The sequence below is a fragment of the Engystomops pustulosus genome, chromosome 3 (genome assembly GCF_040894005.1).
Source record: "Engystomops pustulosus chromosome 3, aEngPut4.maternal, whole genome shotgun sequence".
NCBI lineage: Eukaryota > Metazoa > Chordata > Amphibia > Anura > Leptodactylidae > Engystomops > Engystomops pustulosus.
The window spans coordinates 15,784,508-15,812,024 of record NC_092413.1 but is presented as its reverse complement, the minus strand read 5'-3'; the positions used below and the strand labels follow the sequence as shown (position 1 = coordinate 15,812,024).

At 42.2% G+C, this 27,517-nt stretch overlaps 1 protein-coding gene across 5 annotated transcripts in view; it reads right to left on the bottom strand.

Moving 5' to 3' along the window:
• The window catches only part of USH2A (usherin), a 493,686-nt gene extending 470,886 nt beyond the window's left edge, over nt 1-22,800 (bottom strand). For all 5 annotated transcript variants that reach the window (XR_011854013.1, XM_072140122.1, XM_072140124.1 and 2 more), the window contains exons 1-3: nt 22,531-22,800; nt 17,487-18,084; nt 9,208-9,373 (exon numbers count right to left, since the gene is read on the bottom strand). Coding sequence is in view for 4 of the 5 variants with exons in the window: in XM_072140122.1 (XP_071996223.1) it covers nt 9,208-9,373; nt 17,487-17,986 (666 nt within the window). In the remaining variant the exon portion in view is untranslated. The remainder of the gene's footprint in view (nt 1-9,207; nt 9,374-17,486; nt 18,085-22,530) is intronic.
• Nucleotides 22,801-27,517: the final 4,717 nt, after the last annotated feature.

Sequence of the window (27,517 nt, the reverse complement as noted above, 5' to 3'; positions counted from 1 at the left end):
GGGCGAGGCAGCTGTATGTAGCTGTGTTACTGGGGGCGAGGCGGCTGTATGTAGCTGTGTTACTGGGGGCGAGGCAGCTGAATGTAGCTGTGTTACTGGGGATGAGGCGGCTGCATGTAGCTGTGTTACTGCTGGGATAGTGAAAAGGAAGCAGGAGGACGTGTGTGTACGCCACACTTAGTGGGGGCCTCCACCAGATTTTGCGCCCAGGGGCCCCCACCAACCTTAATCCGGCCCTGTATCTATCTATCTCATATCTATCTATCTCATATCTATCTATCTCATATCTATCTATCCATCTATCTATCTATCTATCTATCTATCTTATATCTATCTATCTCATATCTATCTATCTCATATCTATCTATCTCATATCTATCTATCTATCTATCTATCTATCTCATATCTATCTATCTATCTATCTATCTATCTATCTCATATCTATCTATCTATCTCATATCTATCTATCTATCTATCTATCTATCTATCTCATATCTATCTATCTAACTATCTATCTATCTATCTATCTCATATCTATCTATCTATCTATCTATCTATCTATCTATCTATCTATCTATCTCATATCTATCTATCTATCTATCTTTCTATCTAAACAAGGAAAGAGTCTAGAGCAGCACAGACCTGGATGGGTGAGGCAGCCGTAAACTCCTTGGCTGGGGTCCCAATAGTAAATCCAGTAAATAGGCAGCACTCCGAAGTAAATGAAGAGAGGGTGAGTCTTTATTCCATTGATCTATCTCATATCTATCTATCTTTCTATCTCATGTCTATCTAATAGCTATCTTTTATCTATCTATTTATCTATCTATCAACTCTATTCAACTCATGATCGATCTATTGATCATCAATTATCAATCTATTTGTCCAAGAGTCATCTTTATATCTATCTATAGAAGGTCTCTGTCTATTTATATGAATGTATTTATATGTAACTTCAATATATCAATATTTATCTTCAATCAAAACTGATGGCAAACTACAGACCAATAACCACAAAACATGTTCCCCATCTCAGACTTCCAGTGATTGTCAATGATCAACCTGGTAGTAAGTGAGCAAAAGTCCTGCAGCGCCACCACAGGGGAAACTAGGTATTACATCACATTAATATAGAAATGAATCCAATTGATTATTTTTTTACATAATTCAAGTAAAAATGTCCTTAAATTCCATTTAGCATACAATTTGATATAAAAGGATACATTGGTGTGCACCTGTCTGACACAATAGCTGATTGTAAGCAGTTACTGTATAAGAGGATAAGGAGTCCACGCTCTGTATTACAGACAGCCATAGAAATAGATATATTTAAAGGTGTCTGGTAATCCCCATGAAAGTCTCCATTTCCCGTGCGGATTACATGCATCCACCACCCCGGGAAGTTGTAATGCAGCAATGTGGTTAAACCGCTCCGCATCTGGGAATCACAGCGGATCAGCTGGAAATTTACAGCCGCGGATAGGAAAGATGGAAGTATCGTTTGCCTTGACACAACAATGGGACAGATGTATCACAGTTCTGCGCTGAAGTGTCCTTGTTGCGCCTATTTTCTGGTCCATTGTTGCCCCAGAAGTATCACAAGTTACAACCATCTGTGATGAGTTGAGTTCCTGCCTCTTATTAATCTCTTTATTTTAGGCGCAGTTTCGGTGCAATGTTAGATTCGGGCTCTTACATGTGATCCTCCTACAAGCTCCTCTCTGCTTCTCTCACAGCCCAGAATGAGAATGACCCCCACAGCAGCACCCAGGTGTGTGACACCCTGCACCCAGTGACCTCCTCAGCAGGGGCTTCTCCTGGAGGGGATCCCCCAGTGCTGGTCTCCTGCTGCACCCCTGTAATTCTGCCCAGTATCCTCCTCAGACACCAGTGTGGTCATCCTGCTTTACGGGGGGTCACTTCTGTGTCCTGTCTGCAGCTCCCACTCACTTCTCTTCTATCCTGCTACACGGGGACACTTCTCTGTCCTGTCTGCGGCTCCCACTCACTTCTCTTCTATCCTGCTACACTGGGGACACTTCTCTGTCCTGTCTGCGGCTCCCACACACTTCTCTTCTATCCTGATACATGGGGGACACTTCTCTGTCCTGTCTGCAGCTCCCACTCACTTCTCTTCTATCCTGCTACACGGAGGACACTTCTCTGTCCTGTCTGCGGCTCCCACACACTTCTCTTCTATCCTGCTGTACTGGGGACACTTCTCTGTCCTGTCTGCAGCTCCCACACACTTCTCTCCTATCCTGCTGTACTGGGGACACTTCTCTGTCCTGTCTGCAGCTCCCACACACTTCTCTTCTTTCCTGCTACACAGAACACTTCTCTGTATTAAAAAAAATGATGGCAATACATAAAACCAAGATGGAAAAACCCAAATAAAAAACTATATGAAGGTATGAAGAACTCAATTGACCCCTGAGGAAGCCAGTCGGTTGGCGATACGCGTGGGGCTTTGTGCCCCAGCTTCCCCTAACCTCCCCTTGGTTTTGATTAGCGATTTGGCTCTATTGTCAATTGAGTTCTTCATACCTTCATATAGTTGTTTGTTTGGGTTTTGCCATCTTGGTTTTATGTATTGCCATCATTTTTTCAGTTTATATTGTTGTGATATGCATGTAGTTAGGAGAGGTCGTTGAGAGTAGCTGGTGGCTGCCGGGAGGACCAGCATTACCATATGCTAGGTCTTCCTGCTGTATTATTTTTTTGTGTTTTCCACACTTTTTAAATGTTTTTATATGTGTTTTTGTGTTGTGGTGTACCACGGTACAAATAAAATTTGTTTATACTTTGAATTTGGGTCTTATAGCATACTTCTTTCTCCTTTTGAATATATTATTGGTTTGTTTGTGTATGACTTTTGACCCTGACCATATATATTTAAGGAGTGCTAGTCCCGCCCCTTCTGTTTCTCGCACTTCTCTATATTGTCTGCAGCTCCCACTCACTTCTCTTCTATTCTGCAACACGGGGGATACTTCTCTGTCCTGTCTGCAGCTCACACTCGCTTCTCATCTATCCTGCAACACAGAACACTTCTCTGTATTGTCTGCAGCTCATGTTTACAACTGAAACCAGAAGTTTCCATTCATTATATAAAAAGACGCATATGATGTTTTTCACACTCTCTGACATAAGATCAGAATAAACTTTTCCCATTTAAGGCCACTTAGAATTACCAAGATTATTTATATTTGCCAATTGCCAGTTTGAATTTTACATACATTAACATTGCTATGCCTTTAAACAATTTGGGACAGCCCATATGATGATTTCTGTCATGGCCGCACCCGCAATCCTCGGTACGGATCGCGGGTACACCCATGCCCTCCTACATGGCGCGGTGTTCCCCATGCCCGTTCTCACCTCTCCAGGCTCCTGGCTCTGCTTGGGTCCTGACATGTAGGCCGCACGCCTCCTTCTTTCCAGGCCGCGCCGACTTCTCAGGATTTAAAGGGCCATCGTCCTCCTAATTGGCGCTGGCTAATCTGGCATGCCCTTATAATCCGGCACCTCCCTCCACTCTCTGCCGGATCTTTAAGTCATTCCCTGGAGTGATAGCCCTCCTGTGTTTCCTAGTGTTCTAGCGTTCCCAGGTTTCCTCCGCGTGTCTATTCTCCAGTGTTCCTCCGAGTTCCCGTGTTCCTGTGGTGTTCCCGTGGCAGTCCTTTGTTCCTGTTGCGGTCCTGTGTTCCTGTGGTGGTCCTGTATCCCGGTGGTCATCCTGAGGTCCTGCCATCCAGAGGTCCTGCCATCCCGAGGACCTGCCATCCCGAGGTCCCGCCTACCCAAGGTGCTGCCTACCCAAGGTGCTGCCTACCCAAGGTCCTTCCCTGCTTCCCTAACTTGGCTGCCACCACGGGCCTAGTCGCACCTGTGTAATGACCTGGTGGCTTCCCGCCGCAGCAAGACCATCCCACTTTACAGCGGGCTCTGGCGAAGACCAGGGGCCGCTTAGATTCTTGTCCCGGGTTTCGGCTAGTACTATCATATCCCGTGGTGGCCAAGGGAGTCCACAGACTTTCTTTCCGCAGAGACTTTCTGACATTTCACCCATCCAAACCGTGACAATTTCATGCCTTTGGAAGCTTCTGATTTATTGGCTACATCTGAATTAATTAGAGACGCACCTCTGCACATCTCAAACACACTGCATCTTTGTGTTACATCGGAAAGTCAAGAATTATTATTGCACAAGTCTGGTACCTCCTTGGGTGCAATTTTCAGAACAAGGTTATTGTTCATCCGTACTAACAACTATACACAAGTACAAACAAGATTGGAATGTCCAGCCATCGTACTGCTCAGGAAGGAAATGGGTTCTGTGTACCAAAGATGAATGTGCTCTGGTCCAAAATGTGAATATCAACCCAAGAACAAAAGCCAAAGACCTTGTGAAGACGCTGGATAAAGCTTGTGTAAGAGTGTGATTATCTATCTCATGTCTATGTATCTTTTTGTCTTATATCTATTAATTCAATTCAAAGAAGCTTTATTGATTAATTCAATTCAAAGAAGCTTTATTGGCAGGACCAAATAAAAATTTGCATAGCCAAAGCATTTAGAGAATATGGAGATTGTCGGAAATGGGGTGAGGTATGGGGGACACGGGGTGCAGAGCAATGGGGGGCATAGGGTGTAGGGGTGTGGGTGATTATAGGAGTACAATGTATGTCATATGTCACTCAGTCTCTCTATTTGTCTCATATCTATCTATATGTCCATCTATATATATATCTTGTATCTATCTATGGATAGGGAATATATGTTTGATCATTTGGGAATCGATTGCTTGGACCCACAAAGATTAGGAAAACGGGGGACTGAAAGTGACGGAAATGCTCGTCCTGTGCTTCAGTCATTACTGTCCTGTAAGTTTTGCCAGTCGTCCCATTGGAGTGAACAGAAAACAGATTCCACATGTGAACCTGCACTCCATAAGAAACTATGGGTGGATTCAAGTATATTATCTGAGAATAACAATACTAAAATAATAATAACAATAAATAATAATTGTTTAGTGGTTAGCATTACAGCCTTGCAGTGCTGGGGACCTGAGTTCAAATCCCAGGGTCAACATCTGCAAAGAGTTTGTATGTTCTCTCTGTGTTTCCTCCGGGTCCTCCGGTTTCCTCCCACACTCCAAAACATACTGGTAGGGTGATTAGATTGTGAGCCCCATTGGGACAAATTTGGCAAGTTCTGTGCAGCGCTGCGTAATCTGTGTGCGTTATATAAATAAAGAATTATTATTATTAATTAACAAATAAAAAAATAACAATACGATTAAAATATGTAGAAAAATACAAATGTGTAAAAAAAATATTTTTTTGTGTGTCCTTCTGCTTGTGTTTCTGTTACTCCCAGTTTCTGGAATATTCTTCATGGATTGAATGTGTTTCCCATGGCTCTACCCTCTAGGCTCCACCTGCTTTGCCTTCCCTGCTCTCCCCGTGTGCTGGTCCCAAACTGCCTGATGTCATTAGAGTCAGCGCCTGATGGCAGCTGCCTGACAAGATGCCTCCTACCATCTGATGTCATTCCACATCTCATCAGCCATTGCATCACTTTCTGTGTATCCAGAGCAGACTTATAGATGTGGAGGCTGTGACGCTGGTGGTTGATACCTTTTAAAGGGGATGTGTAAAATTATATATGTAATATGACTAGAGAGGAGCGAGCACTAAAATGCTCGAGTGCTCGTTACTCGAGCTGAACTTTTCCCGATGCTCGAGTGCTCGTATCGAATAATGAACCCCATTGAAGTCAATGGGAGACTCCAGCATTTTTCACTGAAAGAACACATTGAAAGAACACTGAAGAAGAACACATTGCAGATGTTTGCAGATGTTTTCACTGAAAGAACACAATGAAAGAACACAGTGAAGAACACATTACAGATGTTTCCGTACATCTGCTAACTTATCCGAAGACGCAAGCGCCGAACGGTGTTCTTCACTATAGTATGTGAAGAACAATATGTGTGAAGAACACATTGCAGATGTTTCCATACATCTGCAATGTGTTCTTCACACATATTGTTCTTCACATGCTATTGTGAAGAACACCGTTCGGCACGCGTGTCTTCAGATAAGTTTGCAGATGTACGGAAACATCTGCAATGTGTTCTTCACTGTGTTCTTCACTTAAATGATCCTGGGTTAACTGTTTTCATTGTATTCTTCACTGTTCTTCACTGTGTTTCGTTAAGTAAATGCTCGATCTCGAGCCGGCGAGATGCTCGTCCGAGCAACAAGCCATTTCGAGTACACTAATACTCGAACGAGCATACTCGCTCATCTCTAAACATGACCCTTCATTTGTAGGACAGCGCCTCTCTCATACATTGGTTGTGTCCGGTATTGCATCTCAGCCGCAGGGAAGGAAGTCCCTGGCCAACATTTATTAAAGTCCCTGCACCCGTTTTTGTCTGACTTTGTACTTTTTTCTCACCCCAAATTGCTTGCACGTGTATCTATAAATTGTTGGGGGCTGCACTACACCCAAAGCAGCACCGAATTCTTCTGCACAGTCGGACCGAGCGCCAGAAGTGTGTCACACTCCATGGGGGGAATACATGATTGCTTTAATGCCTGAAAATTATGTTTAGCCTGTCTAAAATGCCTTCTGACACATTTACGAAGGCTTCCCGACCAATTTTTGGCCATTTTCAGACTTGTCTCACAAAAGGTGGCATGGTTTTGGAGAAAGGGGGCGTGGCCGTATGGTCATTAGCCCCGTGCCAAAAATTCACCGGGGTTGCACCAAAATGTGGGCAAGAGCAAGCGGCAGAAATCCTGAACTTGGCGCCTCAGTCCAGACAATGAGTGAATTGGAGAACATGACGGACGCCCCTTTAATGAGCACAACCACCACTTGCACCTAAATGTATATGTAAAGTACATTACGAGTCCAAAGGTACAATTAATGCTAGGTGACCACGCCAATGCATAGGGCAACACACAGACCAGAGGAGTTTCTCTAGCAGAGATTAGGATGGACCTTCTTAGTCCCATTTTCCCCTCATTCTCGGTGCCCTTTGTATCACCCCTTAAGCCATTGCGTTACCTCCTAGTTTGCTCCTCCTCGGAGGAGGGGTGACCTGCACTGGGTCTCACCATGACTAGGAAGCCCAATGATGGCTGAGACCCTTCATGAAGGCCCCATAATACATGCATAGGCTTACACCATTGTATGTCAGCCATTGTCCACGAAGTTCTTCATGAAGGTCACTCAACTGCTGAAGATCATTGAACTGATATCTTTCATCTGATTATATTCTGTATAATGAGCTCCTATAGTGTATAACCTCTGGGGTTCTGCTCTTATTCAGATGATCATGATGGAGTCTCACAGGCAATGCGAAACGGTATGCAAATGATTTCTCTTATACAAGGATGAGAAATGCTCATCTAGCGCCACCTATAGGTGTTTACCCTAAAAAAAATCAATGTCCAACCCTTAAAAAAGCCTTGAATCATCAAAGGGATATCAGCCAATCCAGAGATTCCCAAAGTGAACCCTACACAGAATATGCATAAACTCAACGTATCCAGATAAGATTCACTGAGCCCAACTACACCATATGTAATATGCATCGTGCTCCCCAAAAATTTTGATATCTTTTCATAACAATAGGCACATTTTATTCCAATTTTAGGGATTTTCAAGTATTTATTTTTATCATAGACATACAAATAGTTTCATATGAAAATTTGTCCCAAATTTTAAAAAATATTCTGTCGAATTCTGCTTTTTCTGACCCTAAAGGGGTCTTTTTTAAGGATTTTTCGGAAATCAGACCTTATTGTAACAATACCCACAGAAGGTGGATTTTCCCAAAGCGCAGACAATACCATTGCTTGGGGGTTTGGAAATAAGGGGGAAATATGGGGGCCCCACCCACAAGGAGAATACAGATAACTTTTCCAAGACAAATCGGTCAAGGACCGTGAAAGAAGCGGGATCCTGCCAAAAGACCTTAAAGGGGATTTCCAGGAATCCACTCCCATTGGGTGACACACTTATAAGAAAGTGTACTCATATGTTCTTCCTATAATGTCACAAGTGATGTCCCATGGTCTAAGGAGTTCTCTGATTGGTTGAAGTCGGTCCAATGTCCCAACAGCTATCCCAGACAAGCTACAAATGCTGAAAACTGAGGGACCCCTTCAAGACTGCAACTGGGAGTCGGAGCAAGGTAAGTACATTTCCTTTTTTAGGTTCACCCTGCTGTGGACCCCAATGGGAGCTTCCAGAATTACTTTAATTATACCTGAATCCATAGGACACCAATACAAATGCATGGCGGAGCTGGGAGCCATAGACTCCCTGCTCTATCATGCTGGACTATGCCCTATGGCGCTCCCCCAGCCATAACTATGCTTGGGAGGGTCTTATAAATTCGCCCTTTGTACCACCAAACTTAAGGGTGGCCCCATGCAGTATATGGTTGCTCCAATTTTATCGACATAAAATATCCGTAAATGTGATAAATCTACAGAATTACTAATAAATAAGGTGAGTTTGCTAAAAAAACTAAACTAAAAAGGGACTTGAGCAGAAGAGGAGGTGGTGAAGCAGTGTAATGCAGAGTGCCAAGAGCACAGCAGTGTGAGGACACGCCCCCAGTGCACTTGGAGAAAGCACATGAATGCACATATCCACATTTTGTTGACTACTTCCCACTTCAGCAGGGACTTGAGCAGAAGAAAAGGCAGTGAAGCAGTGTAATGCAGAGTGTCAAGAGCACAGCAGGGTGAGGACACGCCCCCAGTGTACTTGGAGAAGGCACTTGCCTGCACATATCCACATTTTGTTGACTACTTCCCACTTCAGCAGGGACTTGAGCAGAAGAAGAGGCAGTGAAGCAGTGTAATGCAGAGTGCCAAGAGCACAGCAGTGTGAGGACACGCCCCCAGTGCACTTGGAGAAGGCACTTGCCTGCACATATCCACATTTTGTTGACTACTTCCCACTTCAGCAGGGACTTGAGCAGAAGAAGAGGCAGTGAAGCAGTGTAATGCAGAGTGCCAAGAGCACAGCAGTGTGAGGACACGCCCCCAGTGCACTTGGAGAAAGCACATGAATGCACATATTCACATTTTGTTGACTACATCCCAGGAGCTGCTCTTTCCACATCATTTTAAGACACTTTTCATGTTAAACCAAATGTTGTGTATTTCTACTCACCTGAACGGCGAGATGAATCCATTGCCGCGCGGGAAATCTCCCCCGTGTCATTACTTTTATAGGAGGCTGCAAACCATTTACTGTGCGATAATAAAACGCGCTCTCTGTCTCCGAGATTGTGAGTCTGAACACAATCTGCCCATCAGCGGACTTTTCTATCACACACCTTAAGAAGTAAATAGAAAAAAGATCAAAATCGTCTTCCAGTAAACATTCGGCGGAATATATAATGCAGGATGACGCTCGACTACAGAAGAGATCACGTCTCAGGCGCCCGTAATGTACCGCAAGACGCTTACACGATAATGCTCATACACAGCGATCATACACATATATAATATATCATATCCAGCATTCATGTACAGGACGCACTCATAACACTTATATAAAATACATACAAAGTGTATTATACTACAAAGTATAATATAGATACAATGGGGCAGATTTACTTACCCGGTCCATTCGCGATCCAGTGGCGCGTTCTCTGCGGAGGATTTGGGTCTTCCGGCGATTCACTAAGGTAGTTCCCCCGATGTCCACTAGGTGTCGCTGCTGCGCTGAATTTCGTCGCAGCGCACTGAAGTTCACCAAGCCGGGCCGAGTGCAGGTAAGCGCATGTCAAGCGACACATTTTTTTAAAAAAATATGGCGGTTTCTTCAAATCCGACAGGTTTTCCGACGGCCACGCCCCCCGATTTCCACCGTGTGCATGCCCGCACTGATGCGGCACAATCCGATCGCGTGCGCCAAAGACCCGGGGCAATTCGGCGCAAAACGGTAATTTTCGGTATACCCAACGTAAAAACGCGATTCGGGCCCTTAGTAAATGACCCCCAATGTGTAATATAAATACGAAGTGTAATATAGATGTGTAATGTAGATACAAAGTGTATTATACAAGGCTCAGCTGCAGCTCACATACAATGCCCAGCGTTTTTTATATACAATACTACAATACCATTATAACCTTTCCATGCTATCCTCATGGAACAATGATTATATACTAGTTTTTACATATAATCATCATATACAATGCTTATCCGTAATACTCACAATGAAGCTCATATATATTAAAAATATACATATATATACACGTTTACGTATATAAACATCTCTCCCACAAGTGTTTTACACACTGTAAATTTCTAATATACAATGGGCCACATTTATCACTTTTGTGCGCCTAAGTGTAGTAGTTGCGCCTAAATTCTGGCGCACTGTTTTGCCAGAATTATCACAAGCTACAACCATCTGTGATAAGTGTATTTTCTGCCTCTTATTAATCACTTTACATTAACACAGTTTAGGCGCAATTTTGGCGCAGTTTAGGCGCAATGTTAGATTCGGGCACTTACATGTGATCCTGCTACAAGCTCCTCTCTGCTTCTCCCACAGCCCAGAATGAAGATAACACTCACAGCAGCACCCAGGTGTGTGACACCCAGCGACCTCCTCAGCAGGGGCTTCTCCTGGAGGGGATCCCCCAGTGCTGGTCTCCTGCTGCACCCCTGTAATTCTGCACAATATCCCCCTCAGACACTGTGCAGAATTACATGGGGGACACTTGTTTGTAGTATCTGCAAACTTCTGCAAACGTCTCTCCTCTCTTGCTGTGAGCTCAGCGTTTTGCAGAATGTTTTGTAAATAGAAGGTGATGAACTGTAAATAGAGTCTGCAGCTCCTGTCTGCAGTGTATCTAATGTATCTATTATATGTTCTAGTGTCTGCAGTGTATGTAATGGATCTATTATATGTTCTAGTGTCTGCAGTGTATCTAATGTATCTATTATATGTTCCAGTGTCTGCAGTGTATCTAATGTATCTATTATATGTTCCAGTGTCTGCAGTGTATCTAATGTATCTATTATATGTTCCAGTGTCTGCAGTGTATCTAATGTATCTATTATATGTTCCAGTGTCTGCAGTGTATCTCATGTATCTATTATATGTTCCAGTGTCTGCAGTGTATCTAATGTATCTATTATATGTTCCAGTGTCTGCAGTGTATCTAATGTATCTATTATATGTTCTAGTGTCTGCAGTGTATCTAATGTATCTATTATATGTTCCAGTGTCTGCAGTGTATCTCATGTATCTATTATATGTTCCAGTGTCTGGCTGAGCTTTGCTGCTAGAAATGAGCTGTTCTGCAAAGGGCCTCAGTGCTTACTTCTCAGATAACGCCACCTTCGGGCTGGAGTGTTTTTGCGCCCGTTTTTGCGCCTAAATGAAAACGTTGCAAGTGATGAATATCATTAGGTGCAGCAAAACATCTGGATTGGTAAGATAGATGAGGGAAAGCTGGTTATTTGTGCTGCGCGGCTAGTTTGGCGTTTAATCGCAAAAATGGCGCAAAAACGGTGCGCCTGAATGAAAAGGCGCAAAAACAACAGAAAAAACAAGTGATAAATGTGGCCCAATGTTTACTTAAAATACTCATAAGTAGGGATCATTGCACCCATTGTTTCGGAGGAACCCAAAGCTGAAATGTCTGTTCTGAACACTAATGCTCACCCCTACTGGTAACATTTTAAAATTTCCTGATGAACCAGCCAGTATCGATCATGGGTGTTACCGGGGGAGGGGTGTGCCAAAATGCTGATCCCGATCTACTGGCTGATGATCGGGTTTGGGTCAGACATCATCACTACTCATACACAATACTCGCATACAAGGCAAACTATAGCCTGATAAACGGTAGCCTGGAGGTATGAATGTATAGAGACAACAGTGGGGCAAGCAGTTGTGAAATTTAAGTAATACAACGAGGATGAGCGCACCCTTCTGGTCGGAGGAACCTAAAACTGAAATTTATGATCTGTGCTGGATGCCCATTACTTGGGGATTTGGAAATAAGGGGGAAATAAGAGGGCCCCACCGACAAGGAGAATACAGATAACTTTTCCAAGACAAATTGGTCAAGGACCGTGAAAGAAGCGGGATCCTGCCAAAAGACCTTAAAGGGGATTTCCAGGAATCCACTCCCATTGGGTGACACACAAATAAGAAAGTGTACTCATATGTTCTTCCTATAATGTCACAAGTGATGTCCCATGGTCTAAGGAGTTCTCTGATTGGTTGAAGTCGGTCCGATGTCCCAACAGCTATCCCAGACAAGCTACAAATGCTGAAAACTGAGGGACCCCTTCAAGACTGCAACTGGGAGTCGGAGCAAGGTAAGTACATTTCCTTTTTTAGGTTCACCCTGCTGTGGACCCCAATGGGAGCTTCCAGAATTACTTTAAACCCCCCTTTAAATTATACCTGAATCCATAGGACACCAATACAAATGCATGGCAGAGCTGGGAGCCATAGACTCCCTGCTCTATCATGCTGGACTATGCACTATGGAGCTCCCCCAGACATAACTATGCTTGGGAGGGTCTTATAAATTCGCCCTTTGTACCACCAAACTTAAGGGTGGCCCCATGCAGTATATGGTTGCTCCAATTTTATCACCATAAAATATCCATAAATGTGATTAATCTACAGAATTACTAATAAATAAGGTGAGTTTGCTAAAAAAAAAAACTAAACTAAAAAGAGACTTGAGCAAATGGAAGAGGCAGTGAAGCAGTATAATGCAGAGTGCCAAGAGCACAGCAGTGTGAGGACACGCCCCCAGTGCACTTGGAGAAGGCACTTGACTCTGAACCGGAACTTCTGGCTTAGGATTGGGTTTGGGTCCACTCATCACTACTCATAAACAATGCTCTCTCATAATTCTCATACACAATGTTCCTTTAAATTGCTCTTGTATAATGCTCACACATGATGCTCATATACAATACTCACATATAATGCCCAAATAATATGCTCAAATACACCCCTGTGCACAACTCCTCAGGGGTGGAGCTTATATTTTATTCAGGGGAAGAGCTTTTAAATACATGATCTCAGCTTTAAGCTTCACAATATTTGTGAATTTGCTCTTTTCATACCAAGATCCATTCGGCGCACTCCATTTTATGTGTTCAATTTTTTTTTCTGATTGTCAAAGGTTACATAAAACCTGCTGCAACTAAGCAGAATTGAAACTTTCCTGGCTTTGACATTCACCATTATGCACAGAAATTTAGTAGCATCAACTTTAAGCTCTATTTTCTACTCTAGCCCTGTGCACGACTCCTCAGGGGTGGAGCTTATTTTTTATTCAGGGGAGAAGCTTTACAATACATGATCTCAGCTTTAAGCTTCACAATATTTGGGAATTTGCTCTTTTCATACCAAGATCCATTCAGCACGCTCTATTTTATTAGTTAAATTTTTTTTCTGAGTGTCAAAGGTTACATAAAACCTACTGCAACTAAGCAGAATTTAAACTTTCCAGGCTTTGACATTCATTAGTATGCAAAGAAATTTTGTAGCATTAACTTTAAGCTCCATTTTCTACTCTAGTCTCTACTTTCAAAACTTTTAGTCCCATGCGAGACTCCTCAGGGGTGGAGCTTATTTTTTATTCAGGGGAGGAACTTTACAATACATGATCTCAGCTATAAGCTTCACAATGTTTGTGAATTTGCTCTTTTCATACCAAGATCCATTCAGCACGCTCTATTTTATGAGTTAAATTTTTTTTCTGAGTGTCAAAGGTTACATAAAACCTACTGCAACTAAGCAGTATTCAAACTTTCCAGGCTTTAACATTCATTATTATGCAAAAAAATTTTGTAGCATCAACTTTAAGCTCTATTTTCTACTCTAGTCTCTACTTTCAAAACTTTTAGCTCCGTGCACAACTCCGCAGGGGTGGAGCTTATATTTTATTCAGGGGTGGAGCTTTACAATACATGATCTCAGCTTTAAGCTTCACAATATTTGGGAATTTGCTCTTTTCATACCAAGATCCATTCTATTTTATGAGTTACATTTTTTTTCTGAGTGTCAAAGGTTACATAAAACAATTGAAGGCACCGGCCTCGTCCTAGGGCAGCAAGGTGATAGGTTTTACAGAGAGCGAAGCCGGTTTTAGCTATGGAAGCCTTGGCACTGAAATCTCATTTATCATTCCCTCTTTATACTACTTAAATTTCACAGCTGCTTGCCCCACTGTTGTCTCTATACATTCATACCTCCAGGCTACCGTTTATCATTACATTTAGCGCATGTAATACCGTATGCTACCCCTTTTGTTACACAGAGAGGAAGCATCGCTTGCACAAGCAAGGAGCTAGCACAATGATGAGCCACGCTCGCCGTCCATTGTCTAGTGCTCATCTTTAAACTCCTGCCTCATTAGTTACTATGCAAGCCATGCCAAACAAAGGCGAATCACGATATTCATGCTAATTCGATGCCATGGGCTGGAATTCCTGGAAGATTAGATGCATTGTGTATCTAATGATAGCAGCTATTTTAAAGAGTCGCCTCAGGTGAGTAGTGAGAAAATTCAAAGACATTATTGCACATTATATCTTAACACACATGTGGATACAGTCAAAGGATATTTCGCCAGGCGCTCGCTCTGTTGGGAGCGTGATTTTTTTTTAGAGACAAATAGGTTTTTCATTATTCCGCCAATTAGGACATTAGATATTCTCTTGGTATGTGTGAATAATCAAGTAATTATTAAAAGAAAGACGGATAACGGGAAATATCTAAATTAAAGATAATAATTTTTAAGGAGGATTTTTTTTATCTTTTAAGGGGAGAGTTAAAGGGAAGTTATTTGTCTCTGACATTGTTATTTGGAATATATTGCCATTTATTCATTAGTGATGGGATCTTCTCTAGGGGAGGTCCTCCAGTACGGTGTAGAGAGTCGCCAACAAATAATGGCCTGGACTGACAGTGGGGGTCATTTACTAAGGGCCCGATTCGCGTTTTACCGTCGGGTTACCCGAATATTTCCGATTTGCGCCGATTTTTCCTGAATTGCCCCGGGTTTTTGGCGCACGCGATCGGATTGTGGCGCATCGGCGCTGGCATGCATGCGGCGGAAATCGGGGTCGTGGCCGAACGAAAAAACCCGACTGATTCTGAAAAACCGCCGCATTTAAAAAAAAAAAAAGTGTTGCGGGACTCGCGCTTACCTTCACCAGGTATAGGCTGGTGAACTTCAGTGCATTTCGGCGGGCCTCGGCGGACTTCAGCGCAGCAGTGACACCTGGTGGACGTCGGAGGAACTACCTTAGTGAATCGCCGGAAGACCCGAATCCACCGCAGAGAACGCGCCAATGGATCACGAATGGACCGGGTAAGTAAATCTGCCCCAGTGTGTTACATGGATTTTTTAAAGTTGCATGTAGTTCTCCATTTGGCCCCTAGTGGCCACTGCAGGATTTATGATCACCTTATCAGAGTCACTTTTATCCTCCCGGAAAACGGGGGGGGGGGGGGAGAGTGGGGATTGGGGCAGTTGAGGTTTCCTGGGGAGGAATGAGGCAAGAGTGGCTGATTAACGTGGTGATGGTGGTACCTGACATAGCTCTTCTACTCTTCACGCCTTCCATTTCTCACACAACACACCTCATTGTCCCCCTCATCTCCGGCCTTGCATTGGCAGTGGAAGGGGAACACCCCTCTAAATGACTCCTTCCAACTACATCCCATAGAAAGCCATTCATTTGAATTGTTGCCTGCAACACTTCGTCTGGCCTCTAGTGGCCACTGCACAAAAAACGTGCAGCTAATAGTAAATGAGCTGCCTGAGAGTATCGGGAGGAGGAATGTGATTATTTGCTGATCACTGCATCATTAGTTACATGGGAAAGTTTTTGTGTCAGTCCCTTTAAGGGTAATCGGTGTTAAATACTGGTCTATTATCACCTGCACAGGGTGATAGCACAAATATAATGCAAAAACACTCCGGTCTCAACCATGCGTAGAAAATGTAATGGTATGAGTTTACACTTTTATAAAAAAAATTGCGCCTCAAAAGTCTTATTTAGGTGCAAATTTTTTTAAAAAAGCGTACATTTTTGTGCTACTCATAGCATTGCTTTTTCTATGGTCGAGACCGGAGTGTTTTTGCACATATATTTGTGCAATCAAATACCCCAATGCATCGAAAAGTCACTAAAAAGCAACCAAAAAACTTACAGTTAAATCTGCCCCTTAGTATCCACATGATCAGCTTTTTTAGAAGCCGCTAGTTCTTAGATGAGAGCCGTGTTGTCTTTGTTATCAGCCAAAGCATCCTACATTGTGTAGTGGCCATTCCAGGTACTACACATAGGGGGACATTTATCAGGGCAGTTTTCTGGTCCACGAGCTCTAAAATAATGGCAAAGCCTAGCGCTCCACCAGGAATTGCTATTACCGTATTTTTGGACTATAAGGCGCACCAAATTACAAGGCGCACCATCAATAAATGCCTGCTAAAACGTCTAGGTTCATATATAAGGTGCACTGGATTATAAGGCGCACCTGATTATAAGGATGAATGACCAGCAGGTGGCAGACCTGTGCACAGTTCAAGGCAGCTGCTGTCTGTAAGTATGGTTCATATATAAGGCGCACTGGACTATAAGGCACACCTTTGATTTCTGAGAAAATCAAAGGATTTTTTGTGCGGCTCATAGTCCGAAAAATATGGTATGTCTTCCTTTATACCACCCCACAGTAAATGGGCATGGAGAGATGTGAAGGGGTCGTGCCTGTTGGCATGATTGGGGTGGTGAAGGGGCATTCCTGCTCCAAGCCTGCTCACCCACTATAGCCTGCGGCCATTCAAGTCTGAACAGGTACAGGTTACACTACAAGAATTGTATGCCAGCACAGCCAGTTTCGGAAGCCTCCCAGGGTGGTGGAGGGGCAGAGCCATTCGGAGAGGAGCAATGCATTATGGGGGGTGGCCTTTAAATAACTATGGATGAGGCCCCACCAAATCATTGTTGCCAACCCACAGTTATAACATATTGTACATGATTAAAACCAAGAACTCAGACTCCCATAAGGGAAAAATCTACTGTTCTGTTTTTCATCATTATTGTAGACCCATGCGTCTTAGTGCATCTTGGGTAATTGAGTCATAGAGAGTACAGTAGGTCAGGGAGGTAACACAAAACACTAAATAATGTAAACTGTTCCTATAACCTCTTTTTGGGCTCTTTTCCAACAGCATCCATTAAAATAAGCATCACATTACAACTTTAACAAAAAAAGCGCGTCCTCCTACAACTTTATGAAAAACCTAAAATTAGAAAAAACATTACATTTTTACAAAAGATGATGATGTAGAAAGTTCAGGAAGGTTTTATGTTACTTTTTTATTGCTTATTATCTCTGAGCTGTTCCTTTCATAGACAAGGAATACGTAATAGATGCCGGGTACTTACATTTCACCATCCTGCTCCGGTTTCAACCACACGGCGAGCGTGAATGAGCTTCCGAATCTTAAAGGAGAAGCGGTGACAACACAGTCTTTGTGATCATAGAATATAAAGCTATTGGAATAGTTGCCGGATCTTGGGCGTAAATTAACCTTATCCTGTCTGACACAGGAGCCAAGATCTCCCGTAAGAAGTTGTTGGAAGCCGGGAGAGGCCGCCCGATAGGGACAGTCCTGAATACATAGACGTTGAGTACACGTCTGGATACTTTGGAAGTTCACATCACTTTGACAAAAGACACTTCTTTTTGGGATTCCACAGGTTGCGTTGGGCGGATCTGTGTATATGGGCTTGTACAACGCAATATTCTCCAGTTCCGGGAAAAGACCTTGGGCCTCAACCATATGGAGGCCAAAAAGTAACACTTCAAAAATATGAAGAAGAGCCTCAGGTTTTCTTCTCCATAGACGAAAAAAATCCATCGTTAGGCACTCAGATAATTTCATAAAATCTTTAAATATCTTGTGATAAATGTGCTACAAATTATCATCATGGGTTGTGTTGTATTATACCGTTGTGCGTTGTATCATCCATCATTAATCACCTGAAAGACAAAATGTAGGAAAAGAACAGTAATAATTACAAATATTGGGACACATTTACTAAGGGTCCACGGACCTTATTTCTATTGGGTTTCCCGACGCAAATCGGGGGGGGGGGCGTGGCCGTCGGACAACCCGACTGATTCGGACTTAGCGCACTCACATACACAGGGCATGCATATACCCCCAATAGAAGGTTCAACTATGATGTGAATATGCTTTCTGCTGAGAGATAAGTGATTACGAGCAGGCTCTTGTGTGATTATTGCTGTGCAATGTGATATTTTGATTGTATATGTACCCCATTGTCACTTATCTTATCTTTATAAATAAAGATTTGTTTATTATTACAGGCTAGGGTTAAAATTTAGAATGGTTTTGCTCAGCTGCCTCTCAGTCATTTCATTAGCCAGCTATAAATCTTCCTTGGCGCTGGATTTACCTGCCACTGATTTAGTTTATCTACTGCATGAATATTCTGCATGGATATGGATCGGAGTTCTATAAATTCTGTATGTCTTCTATTTACTTTACCTCCTCATTGTACTACATTGCAATCTGGCTGTGACTTTGGATTGTTCTTATCTCTGGCATACTCTCTTGGTTTGGCTCCGCTTGCTGATTTTGGCTTTGGCTTTCTCTTCTCCCTATCCCTGTCATTATTAATTGCATGAAACCTACCACAGTTGTGGGGGGCGTAAGCGCCATAGTAATCTAAATAGCGCTAGTGACTTCGCCAGTGACATTTAAACAGTTAACACCTGTGATCGATTCTAGCACAGATCGTGGGTGTTACTGGTGGCCGGTGGTTTGGGTCCGGGTTCAGGATCTGTCTGACCAGAACATTAAAATTCGGGTTCAGCCAAACCTGAATTTTAACGGATCCTCTCATCACTAGTTATAACATTTCCTATAGGCTTAGAGTTCTACATGTAAGGTGGTAAATACATATAATATTACAATACAATGGGGCTCATTTACTAAGGGTCCGAATCGCGCACTTTCGTTGGGTTTCACGAATTTTTCAGTATTGTCCCGAATTGCCCCCGGGTTTTTTGTGCACGCAATCAGATTTTGGCACATCGTTGCCGGCTTGCACGCGACAGAAATGGGGGGGGGGTGGCCGTCGGACAACCCGACGGATTCGGACAAACCACAGAATTTAAAAAACGATTTGTGTCGCAAGATCAGCACTCACATGCACCGGGACGAAGAAAGTGAACTCCAGCGGACCTGAGCGCAGCAGCGACACAAGAAGGAACTCGGGCGCTCGATCTTCATGAATCGCGCCGGAATCCTCGTCGGACAACGCGCCGCGAGATCACGCCGGACCGGGTAAGTAAATCTGCCCCAATATGTGTATCTTATGACAATAGGTTACCGCACCACACAGCTTTGTGAAGCCGAATAAGGAGACACCGACGATTAAGGCTACGGGTCTACCTGCAGCGTATTTCCTAATACTTACTATATTTATCAGTACAATATACAAGCGTTAAAAAAAATACCTATTGGCATTTACAATGGACAAACAGGAAGGAAAGGTAAAAAAAATAGGCAAAAATAAACGCTGCAATATAAACACATCTTTCACTTCTAAAAGCGAGAACATACAGGGATGAAACACTCGCTTAGACTGGGCGGATGAGCAGGGCTATAACCCGGGGCATTGCCAGAGGGGGCGTCCTAGGGGGATAGGTGAACTGTAAATTAACTTATTTTTTCAAGTCTAATTCCTTTATTTCTTTGTGGGTTTTTTTTACTTTTTTTTTTTTTTTTTTTTACAAGACTGAGGACTTTTGGAAGATTACACTCTTTTCCTTGTATTTTATGACATTTTCTTCACATTTCTAACTTTGTAACCTTGACTGGAAATGCTCCGCAGACGTCTCTTCCTCTTTACGAGGTTGTGAGAATGGAAAAAAAAAAATCTTCGCTAAATGTTTTATACTTTGTAACTAGTGATGAGCGGAACCCAAAGCAAAGCAATGTTCTGATCCATGCCGAACATAGAGGGTTCGGAACCCCAAACCCAGGGTCAGCTCCAGGTTTCAATAGGCCCCTGGGCGACAGAGCCTCAGGAGGCCCCTTTGCAGAGACCTCACGTGGTGGCATTAAAAATTCTGAAATATTCCCTAGTTATCATCCCAAACAGCCCCCTCATGGAAATTTTATATAAGCCCCTCTCACCCCCTATGGATTCATTAGATAGAGTTCCCACACTCCATGGATTCCTTATGTACAGCCTTATGTGGGCCCCCCAGCAGCTCTTGGCCCCAGCACTTGCCCAGGTATGCCCAGTGCTGACGCCGGCCCTGCCCAGACCCAATCGGGCTCACCCATTGCAGGAGTTAGGAGGTGTGTTGAGGATCGGGTACCTGAAGCAAACTTTTGTTTTCAGTTTTGCCTGAAAATCACCGAACCGGAACACACCGGTGCCACTCATCACTGATTGTAACCATTCAGAACCATCTGTTGATACACTGTTGCAGTTGTGGGAGGAGACAGATTCATCTAGGACCCTATGTTTTTTGGTTTGTTCCATGGGTCATTTTATAAATTCAGACATAGAAGTTTTTAGTATAGTTTTATTTGGGGGTTGTTTCTCATCATAAATTAGTGGCTACAGTGGTGTAACTTATAGCTGATGGGTCCAATGCAAAACCGGTAACGGCTCGCCTCCTACTGCACCATGTGCCACTTATAATACTTGTATCTTTTTACGTGACAAGGAAACTTTTTGGCTACCACAGGCACAGAGTGACAACCAATTACTTCCTCTGTAATCCAGCATTACCGAGGCCCAGAACGGATCCTTAAAGGAAATCTGCCATCAAAATCCATCACAATAAACCAAGGACATTACTCATTGATCCAGGTATTGGGCCTGTGGTATCTTCTTATATATGCTATCCATGGACTCCTTCCTTGAAAAATCAACTTTTAAAATGATATGAATGAGTCAGGTGAGCTCTGGGGGTTGTTACTAGAGACCCTCTGTGCTATAGCTTTAAAGCCTGTTACACTTGCAGGAGCACTTTCCTCCTCCCACTGAAAATTGCTCTGCAGCAGGGAGACTACATCAGGCAAAGGAAGGGGGAAGTGCTGAGGGAGAAGGTTGGAGGGTGAGACAGTCTAACAGCCTGTGAAGCTGCAGCATGTAGGGGTTCTGGTAACACCCCTAATTAGCATAATTTTACAAGTTGATTTTAGAAAGAATGAGGGCATGGATAACAAATATAAGAAGATTACCAGTAACAGTGCCTGGATCTAGGGGTAAGTGTTCCTTCTTAATTGTTTCTGATTTTGATGATAGATTTCCTTTTAAGATTGCTAGGAAATCCTTATGATAAAATAAAGGACATTGCTCCGGCTCCTGATTACTGTGTTGTTTAGATTTTTAGGCAGCGTCTGGAACTCCTCCAGCAAATAAGAGGCCTTCTCAGACCAATTCTCCAGTGGGCAAGTTTTAGACTAGATAGACTATTAACTGGCCAACCATCCAATGTGTATCATGGTGTCGTGTTATAGAAATATAACACCATAACATATGACTAATACATTGCATATGGTTATAGATACAATCTATCTCACTATCTATTTCCTATCTATCTCATATCTATCTATCCCATATCTATCTCATATCTATCTATCTCATATCTATCTATCTCATATCTATCTATCTATCTCATATCTATCTATCTATCTATCTATCTCATATCTATCTCATATCTATCTATCTATCTATCTATCTATCTATCTCATATCTATCTATCTATCTATCTATCTCATATCTATCTATCTATCTCATATCTATCTATCTATCTATCTATCTCATATCTATCTATCTATCTCATATCTATCTATCTATCTCATATCTATCCATCTATCTCATATCTATCTATCTCATATCTATCTATCTATCTCATATCTATCTATCTATCTCACTATCTATTTCCTATCTATCTCATATCTATCTATCCCATATCTATCTCATATCTATCTATCTCATATCTATCTATCTCATATCTATCTATCTATCTATCTCATATCTATCTCATATCTATCTATCTATCTCATATCTATCTATCTATCTATCTCATATCTATCTATCTATCTATCTATCTATCTATCTATCTATCTATCTATCTATCTCATATCTATCTATCTATCTATCTATCTCATATCTATCTATCTATCTATCTCATATCTATCTATCTATCTATCTATCTCATATCTATCTATCTATCTATCTATCTATCTATCTATCTATCTATCTATCTATCTATCTATCTATCTTTCTATCTATTCCTACATTACATGACTCATGTGTTCTATTCAATTACTTTGCTCCATAACATATCAAACATATCCTGTTCCTGTTGCATGATCACATAGTCATGTACCAGGTGGACACTATATACTATAGGCACATATTTGGCCCTTACCTGTGTATGACGGAGCAGACATGATAGGGTGCAGGCCGGGTCAGGAGCCGGGGCATGTGCTGAATGGCGTCCAGGCAGGTTGGTGAGTTGCTGCTCCTCACCATCATCCTCCTCCTGTTGTGCCTCAGGAAAGCTGATTAAACTTCTCCAGCCACAGCCATCTGTCTTCCCCTTTGTCTCAGGTCTTAGGTCTTACTTCATTATCTAGTTTCACTCTATGCAAATGGAAACCTTTCTAGTGTTCTGCGCCCCGGCGCTCGGGTGCAGGTGCCTGTTGTCCTTTTTATGTTTGGAAATTAGCACTCGGCTCGCACCTTGACTCCAGGCTGCTAGGAGTAAGGAGGAAGTTACCCGGCAACAATGTATCAGTCCAGAGTTCTTGGCACAACATCCGCCTGCCGGCCATGGGGACTGAGGTCACACATTAAGGATAAGGACCAGCTTTTTATTACTTTTTGCTTCGTATCTCAGGTTTTGCAGGACATTACAACAAAATGGACCAAAATAAACGACTGTGCAATTTAAAGGCAACAGAAATTTTAAAGGCATTCTACCACCAGGATGAAGGATTGTAAGCCAAGCACACTGACATACCTGTGTGCGCCCCCTCTGGCAGGATCTGCACACACCGGTATGTCAGTGTACTTGGCTTACAATCCTTCATCCTGTTGGTAGATTTCCTTTAAGGACATATGACTTATTTTAGTTTTTTTTTTCTGTAAACATCATTTCTATTTGTAGCTGGGGACGGTCTCCAATAGTCTATGTTATGCTAATTTTGAAAATTCCCTTGTCAGCATTCTCAATCATTTCAGTACTTTATATAAATTTACTTCCCATTAACTGGCTCCCTGCCAGAAGCATGTTGTGAGTCTCGGGGACCAGCTGCTGACTGTCAGTCTCCTCTCCACCACACTCATCCAGGAGGGGGGTGGTGATAAGGAGAAAAAGAAAGTATGAGGAGACACAGGCGCACACAGGCTGCAGCTGTCCCTTCCTCACCAGGGTCTCACCACACACTGCTGGCAGGGAGCCAGGTAATGATTCACTTTTTTGTCTAAAAGTGAGTTGCTTTTAGAGATGGGGAGGGGGAGTGTTACTCTAGACTTCAGGTACTATAGAAGTGATGCCCACCAAGTCTCTAAAAGGACTCTTCTTGGACAAAAAGTGATTCTTCTCAGCTCATTTGCATATAACTTAGATCTTTTACAGGTGAAGTCTCAGTGTCATATAAGATTATCACAACACACCCCATCTTCTGAAGAGGAATACACAAGTGTGAGGTGGGGTAAAGCACCACTACTCTGTTCCCATGAGGTGCTTGGGGACCTCACATCTTGTAATTGTTGCCGGTGTGATTGCTGTGTTTACACTCCTTTATGTTCTGTTCTGCCAAAAAGCATATCCACACTACTGCACTTTTTATACATTATAGGAGAGGAAACATAATATTGGACCAGGGAAATTTAAAAAAAATATATAAAAAAAATAAATAAAACAAATACATTTGCATGGAAGTCAACACATTGGGACCTTCTGGTGGTCATGATAATGGGACCCTACAAGTCTCCTATGTTAATTGAGCACTTGTGATTGCACCATCCATGCTACATAGCGTCCAGCAGAAAGTCGATGAAGGAGATTTATCATATGATGAAAACCCCGCCCCACCGAGAAACCGTATATATCAAGAGGCTTAGGCCTCCTAATGTATCCAGCAGGTGGCTGCACCGACAGCCAAGACTATGGCAGCTGGTATAGTTCAAAAACCATGTGAACATTCAAGGTCAACATGCGCATGGTCTAGGCAGCGGTACGCCGCCAGCCTCGCGAACCCTTCACGCTTCTCCATGCCCCTGTGGTGTGGAGCTGGTATAAAGAGTATAATGACAAGGAATTGCGATTATTTCATGGCTTCTATGCCAGTTTTATGCCATAGAAGCCCTGATAATTGCCCCGATGTTTATTTTATGGGGGTGCACTCATCCACCCCCAAAACCTACAATATTCATGAATATGTAGACAAAATGCCCATTTAAAAGCAGTTTGCCACTGTATATTGTCCCCATCAAAGGTGCCCGTATACCTCCACCCATTGTGCATATCCCTTTTCTTGATCCAATGGCCCATAGCCTGTGGGGAGACATCCCTAATGTCAGGGCTACTCTGATTTACTCTGTTCACACCAAAACTTCAAGGTATTGAGCCGAATTAGTCCTTAATCTTAATGAAATGCTCTTTGCAAATTTTTTTGTTTTACCAATTAAAATTCATGATTTTTTTTTATTCAATATCGTTTCTACCGTTTCCTCTATTATTCCATTATTTCCTTTTCTCAAGCCAAAAAAATAATAAAAAATTAAGAATAAAATTTCCCTAATTAAAGTAAGTGCCCCTCCGAGGCGGTCAGATATCTTAAAGTTACAATGCCCCGTTTCTTTCTTTCTTTTTTTTTTTTTTCTTCGAGTCATTTAAAACTCTCCACAAAAGATGGAAATGAACCTCATTGTGTTAACCTTATTAATTGAAATTTGGGATCTATTAAAATGAGGATTTTTTTTTTTTTTGTCACCAGATATAGGACTATAACACCCTAAGGAAATTTATACTATTGACTGGCTAAAAAGGAAGCTGATTTTTTTTTTTGAATAGTTATCTCGAAGCGGCGCTTAATGGGGGTGAAGATAATTCTTAAAACAATATTCAAATTTTCCTTTAGTGATGATTACAATATTATATTTTTGCCTACGTGGCTCGTCACGCCGTGGGAGTACGCCGTCCGGTTGACTGATGTCTTTGAAATACATTGTAATACAAGTCCAATGTCAGGAAGAATTGATTAGCGCCTTATAATGATAATTCATGGCACATGTTCATTGTTCGGAAATTTCCCTCTAATGAGTAAGTGTGGGTAGTGGTCTTTCTTTAGATAAGAGATGAATACAAAAGGTATAGAGGGAAGGAGACGGAGCGTTAGCGCCGCGCGGCAGGCATATTAAATGACTAACATTTACTCCTAATATATTCATTTTCAATATAAAAGGTACTTCTCCTGGTGACCGTATTAATCTGCTAAGAGGGTGTCTGAAGGCAAGTTCATCACATGGGAGAAGGTGATAGAGAGCGGAGGGTAGGACAATTATTTATCTTGTGTCTGGCCCAATTTTTTGTTATGATTATTATTATTATTTGTTGTCGTGGTGGTAGAAGATGAAGCGGTAGAATAACGGTAGTTGTAGAGCGAGTGGCAACATTTTTTTTCGTTGTATTGTTAACGGAATCGGCATTTATTGTTATAGTTATAATTAATTAATTAATTATATTTCATAATTATCGTATTTTTCGGACTATAAGGCGCACCGGATTATAAGGCACACCTTCAATAAATGCCTGCTAAAACATCTAGGTTCTAAGGATGAATGACCAGCAGGTGGCAGACCTGTGCACAGTTCAAGGCAGCTGTTGTCTGTAAGTACGGTTCATATATAAGGCGCACTGGACTATAAGGCGCGCCTGATTATAAGGATGAATGGCCAGCAGGTGGCAGACCTGTGCACAGTTCAAGGCAGCTGTCGTCTGTAAGTAAGGTTCATATATAAGGCGCACTGGACTATAAGGCACACCTTTGATTTCTGAGAAAATCAAAGGACTTTTTATGCGCCTTATAGTCTGAAAAATACAGTAAAGAGAACCTTTCTCCAACTCTTATTATTCCACCAATTATTAGACAATGTTACACCGATTCTAACGCAGTTGGAATTATTTTTCTTAACCCCACCATTCCCAAGTAATCGTTAGCAATATTTTTAGCACAATACCGTCAAATGGGTGGAGCCAAGATGTTTGCTGCTGCCCTGGACTACCCACCTGACTGTAGAGTGTTTAATTACCTATTCTGCCATTGCCCAGGACTACCCACCTGACGGTATAGTGTTTCATTACCGTAGTCTGCTGCTGCCCTGGACTACCCCTCTGAAAGTAGAGTGTTTAATTACCATAGTCTCGGGGTAGTATACGTTTCTAATATGCTAATAAGTATAATTGTGAGGGCTTAGGGTGGAGTCGAGATTCTGGCCCCACCCCACCTGGCAGTAAATATTCCAAAAAAATGTCATTAATTGTTCAGGAATGGTGAGGGCTCGAGAGAAAGTTCCATCTGGGTCTGAATCAGTGACGTAGCATCTATTACAGGATGCAAAGAATTAGAGTTGATTGAGGTGGTGAAAGATCAACTTTAATTAATCATTCTAATTAGAGATGTTTAATTGCGTTAATCTGCCATTGCCCTGGACTACCCATCTGACAGTAGAGTGTTTAATTGCCATAGTCTCAAGGTAGTATCAGTTTCTCATATGCTAATAAGGATAATTGGGAGGTCTTAGTGAAGGATCAAGGTTCTGGCCCCGCCCCACCTGACTGTAAAGACTCCAAAATGTTTTCATTAATTGTTTGTGAATGGTGAGGGCTAGACAAAAAGTTCCAACTTGGCCGGAATCAGTGCCGCAGGATCTATTACAGGATGCAAAGAATTAGAGTTGATTGAGGTGGTGACAGATCCCCTTTAATTAATCATTATAATTAGAGATGATCCAATCTTTCATTATTTGCTAAGTGAAGAATTGCTGATTCTATTCAGTTAGAACTGATATTGTTCTAATTTTCCTCAAATTGGTATATAACTCCCTGAAATCTTCTAAAACTTTTTATAAAATGTTTATAATCTAATTTCCTAATTTTTTTACAATTTGTTTTATTTTTAGTTATCACTAAAACAATAATAACCGAGGCCTAACGGATGTGGAGAATAACAGGAACCACTAAAAGTCCATTGAAGTGGATATTTTAATGGACACATTCGACTCAACATTATTATCGTTTAAACAAGGTTCGTCCGAAGGGAATTGGAAAATATTCGGATTCAAGTTGGTGCCTGAAAATTGCCAGATTTGTACCGAAAGTATGAATAGAATACAATAAAATCTCTAAT